General features: G+C 51.8%; 2 protein-coding genes across 2 annotated transcripts; both read right to left on the bottom strand.

Annotated features, from left to right (window-relative positions):
- Nucleotides 1-464: 464 nt before the first annotated feature.
- LOC116928628 lies at nucleotides 465-2,063 on the bottom strand. Its single transcript, XM_032935732.2, has one exon. The coding sequence runs from the start codon at nucleotides 2,061-2,063 to the stop codon at nucleotides 465-467; it is 1,599 nt and encodes a 532-aa protein (XP_032791623.2).
- Nucleotides 2,064-2,112: 49 nt separating this feature from the next.
- Nucleotides 2,113-3,036, bottom strand: LOC123469859. The gene has a single exon (XM_045169203.1). The coding sequence runs from the start codon at nucleotides 3,034-3,036 to the stop codon at nucleotides 2,113-2,115; it is 924 nt and encodes a 307-aa protein (XP_045025138.1).
- Nucleotides 3,037-3,872: the final 836 nt, after the last annotated feature.

Raw genomic sequence — 3,872 nt, 5'->3', positions numbered from 1 at the left:
TCGATCTCCGTCAACACCGTTTGGAATAGATCGTATTCCATACAATCACTTCCGTATGTTTTATATAGCAGCCGTTTAACGGTCTGCACCATCCTCTCCCAGAATCCGCCCCACCAAGGGGCCAAACTCGGCGAGAACCTCCACTTTATGTTGAGATCAACCAGGGTGTTAAACACTCTGCTGTCTCTGTACGCTGCTCTGAGGTACTTAGCGGCCAGCGTAAACGTTCCTGCGTTATCGGAGTAGAGCGCCCTTGGGTACTCTCTCCGTGCAAAGAATCGTCTTAGCGCGAAGATAAACGTGGAGATCTCCTGGTCGGTCGTAACTTCGAGATGAACAGCTCTAGTTACGGCGCAGGTGAAGAGACACACGAATACTTTCGTCTTGTGACCGCTATTTGCCGGCGACTCTACTGGGAACGGGCCTGCGAAATCTACCCCCGTTATCGTGAACGGATTCGACATTTACAGGCGGTCCAACGGTAGGGGCGCCGGTATTTCATCGAAGTGTCTCGAGTCCATTCTCTGGCATCTCGTGCACTTGCTTGTCTCTTTTTTGATGGTCTGCCGCATCTTCGGAATCCAGAAATCCGTTCTGAGTGCCCCCATCATGGTTTTCACTCCGGTATGTTTCAACCGAAGATGCGTTTGTTCAATCAGTCTCTTTGTTATGATGTGTTCGGCCGGTAGCAGAATGAGCGCTGCTTTTTTATTGTATTCCATCCAATTTAGATGCCGGCCTCGACACCTGATCAACTCGTCTTTGCTGTCCCACATGAGGCCGAGTTTCCTCAACTCATGTGGGACTTCTGTTTTCCCAGCTTTAAAGCTCTTCACCACTGCTAAGTAGTGAGTCGCCTGGGCTTCTTTGTAGAGCTCGATCGTTGCCTCTCGAGTCTCTTCTGTTGTCAACACGGGGAATTTCAACCTCCTTCCCCGATGTCTGACCGTTGCAGCCGGGCTTTCCGGACTATCTTGGCCTTTGAACTTTTTTATCGCCCTTAGCATCGTGGCCAAGACTCTTACCATGACTCGCATGGAGCTGAATCTTTCGTACCACTTTGCTTCGATTGATATCGCGCATTGCGTTACTTCGACTGTCTTTTCTTCGACCGAGACCTCCTGTAATTGGAGCTCGGTCGCTGAGCTTGGTGACTGGGGCCACTCCTTCTCTTTCCCCATCCAAGATGGGCCAGTCCACCAACTCTTTTGTGCGTTTAACTGCGCGGCCGTAGCCCCTCTGGATGCTACGTCCGCCGGGTTTTGTAACCCTGGGCAGTGCCTGATTTCTTCAGTCTCCACTGTCTGTCTTATCTCTCTCACCCTATTGTAAACAAACTGCTTCCACCGACCAGCCTCGCCTTTCATCCACCAGTAGGCTATCGCTGAGTCGGTCCACAGAAGTTTTTTCTTGATGACTGTTTCCGTCGCTTTCTCGACGTAGCTCCCGAGCCTCGCGGCCAGTAGCCCACTCAGAAGCTCCAGCCGCGGGATCGAGACTGATTTCTTAGGGTCCGGCGCTACTCTCGTTTTGCTACACAGCATCACTGGGTCTTCCCCATCGATTCTCTGCAAGTACGCCACCACACTGTAGGCGTCGTTGCTTGCATCGCAGAAAAGATGAAGTCTCCCTTCATGATCTCCCGACCATCGGAGCTGACAGGTATTCCTCAGCTCTGTTATTCCGTCAATGAATGTTTTCCAATGAGGTATCACCTCGATTGGAATGGGCTCATCCCATCCTGAGCCCGCCAACCACACCTTTTGCATGATGAGTTTCCCCACCAACGTCACCGGAGCGATGAGACCCAAAGGGTCAAAGATCTTCAGTGCCAGGCTGAAAAGCTTCCGTTTGGTGGGTCTGTCACCAATTTCGCGGGCTTCTCTGAGTACCTGCGCCGGATCAAACCTGAATTTGTCCGACGCGGGATCCCAGATCACCCCTAAGGCTTTCGTGGCTGACTTGCCCTCTGCTGTCACGTTTGTGACCGCCTCTTTGAACTGGACCTCCGGCAGTCTCTTAATCAACTCTGCACTATCGGAGGTCCATTTGCACAACTCCATCTTTGCGGCTTTGAAGATCGTAATCGCTTCGCGAATACGCTTCTCCGCTTCATCCACATTTGTCTCCCCCCCCTAGCCAGTCGTCAACGTACAACTGCTGTTGTAGCTGCCGCACTGTCTCGGGGTATATTCCTTCAAACCCTTTCAGGTGTTTGAGGATAACAGCCTTGAGAATGAACGGGCTGCATGACAGCCCGAACGGTACTCTTTTCCATCGATACTCGATGAATTTAGGCTGGGATTTGTTAGGATCATCGACCCAGATGAACCTTATCAATTGCCCGTGCTCCGGGCGGATCTCGACTTGGAGAAACGCCTGAGTTATATCGGCGGTCCAGGCTATCCGATTCTGTCGGAAACGCAACAAGACCGCCAAGACTTCCGGGTTTAGATTCGGCCCAATTTCTAACGCATCGTTGATGCTAGGTCTTTCCTTCATGTGTGCTGACCCATCGAACACCGGCCGAATTTTCGTGGTTTCCGCGCTAACTTTAATCACCGGTCGGTGAGGTAAGTATGTGCAGTCACCGTTGAATCCTCGGTCGGCTTCTTCGATGAATCCGTCTCTGATATATTGCTGAAATATCTCGTGGTATTTCAGCTTATCTTCCGGTTGGGTCTTGCCCAGCAGCCCTTGCAGCCGTATCATTGCGATGTTCCGGTTGGATTCAATTCTGCGATGGCCGATCTTGATGGGGAACAACACCTTGTAACGCCCATCTTCTGCCCGCAAAATCGTCTCCTGATAGGCCTCCAAGAATGCGGGTTCTGCCTTTTCTTGTGGGGTTATCCCCATATGTTCTAGACTCCAAAATTCTTTGAAGTCCGTCATCGGTTTCTTCACGTCTATTGCTGCGGTTAAAACTTGTTCTTCCGCTTTACTTTTTTCATCTATCGTACCGAAGATCAGCCAGCCGACTTTGCTTGCACATGCGACTAGCCCATTTGCGCCTGGGATGGTCTTGTGCTGCATTATCGACCAGATGAAATCGCAGCCGACGATGAGATCAAACTGGTTGCCTTGCTGGCCGGTGATGTACCGGTCATCGGCTAAGTCCTTCCCCTGGCCTATCAGGCCTTTCGAGAAATCCGTCGGGGTGACTTTCTTTGCGTTTGCGAGAAACTTCCTCGCAATCGCTTCGATCTTTATATCTGGGGCATCCTGGCTAAGTCCCGCGAGTCTGAGTCGGAACACTGCATGGTTTTTGCCCGCCTTATTCTGGTCTCCGAACCCGTTGACCGCCAGGTATTCAGCCCTTATTTTTTCTGCTCCGACTCTGGTCGCCGTGTCCTGGCGGACGAACGTTCTCTCGCTCCCAGAGTCAATTAATCCGACTATCTTTACCCGGTCTCCGGCTTTCCCTTTAAGGTAGGCCGTGAAGGTGGGTAGTACTCCCGTCTTCGATCTTGTGGAAATCGTCAACGTGGTGGTGTCTATCGTCACCACCTTTGGAGCTCTTTGAGGGGAGAATCCTCTGTTTCCTGCGAGAGCTGGCGCATAACCGCCGCCCCGTGGTCTAGCCACGCATACAGCAGGGCTATGCTCCGTGCTCCCGCAGTGTCGACACGGAATTCGCGATATGCAATGTTCCGTCCGATGTGATCGGGCCAGACACTTCAGGCACCGACCTTCTTTTTCTGCCGTCGCTCTTCTCTGAGCTGACGACCCTTGATTGCAGTTATGATGCAAATGTATCTTTTGGCAGAATAGGCATGCCAGGCCTCTGTTTCCATTATTTGCCGTGGTAGCGGCCGACTCTAGCACGGGCTTCCCGCTTTCAGTTCCGCCACTCTGTCATATCTTGACTT

This window comes from Daphnia magna, linkage group LG2, assembly GCF_020631705.1.
Source record: "Daphnia magna isolate NIES linkage group LG2, ASM2063170v1.1, whole genome shotgun sequence".
NCBI lineage: Eukaryota > Metazoa > Arthropoda > Branchiopoda > Diplostraca > Daphniidae > Daphnia > Daphnia magna.
This window is presented reverse-complemented; position numbering and strand designations above follow the sequence as displayed.

Coding starts and splice junctions, on each gene's coding strand:
- LOC116928628 (XM_032935732.2), bottom strand. CDS start 2,063: ATGGAGTTGTGCAAATGGACCTCCGATAGTGCAGAGTTGATTAAGAGA.
- LOC123469859 (XM_045169203.1), bottom strand. CDS start 3,036: ATGCAGCACAAGACCATCCCAGGCGCAAATGGGCTAGTCGCATGTGCA.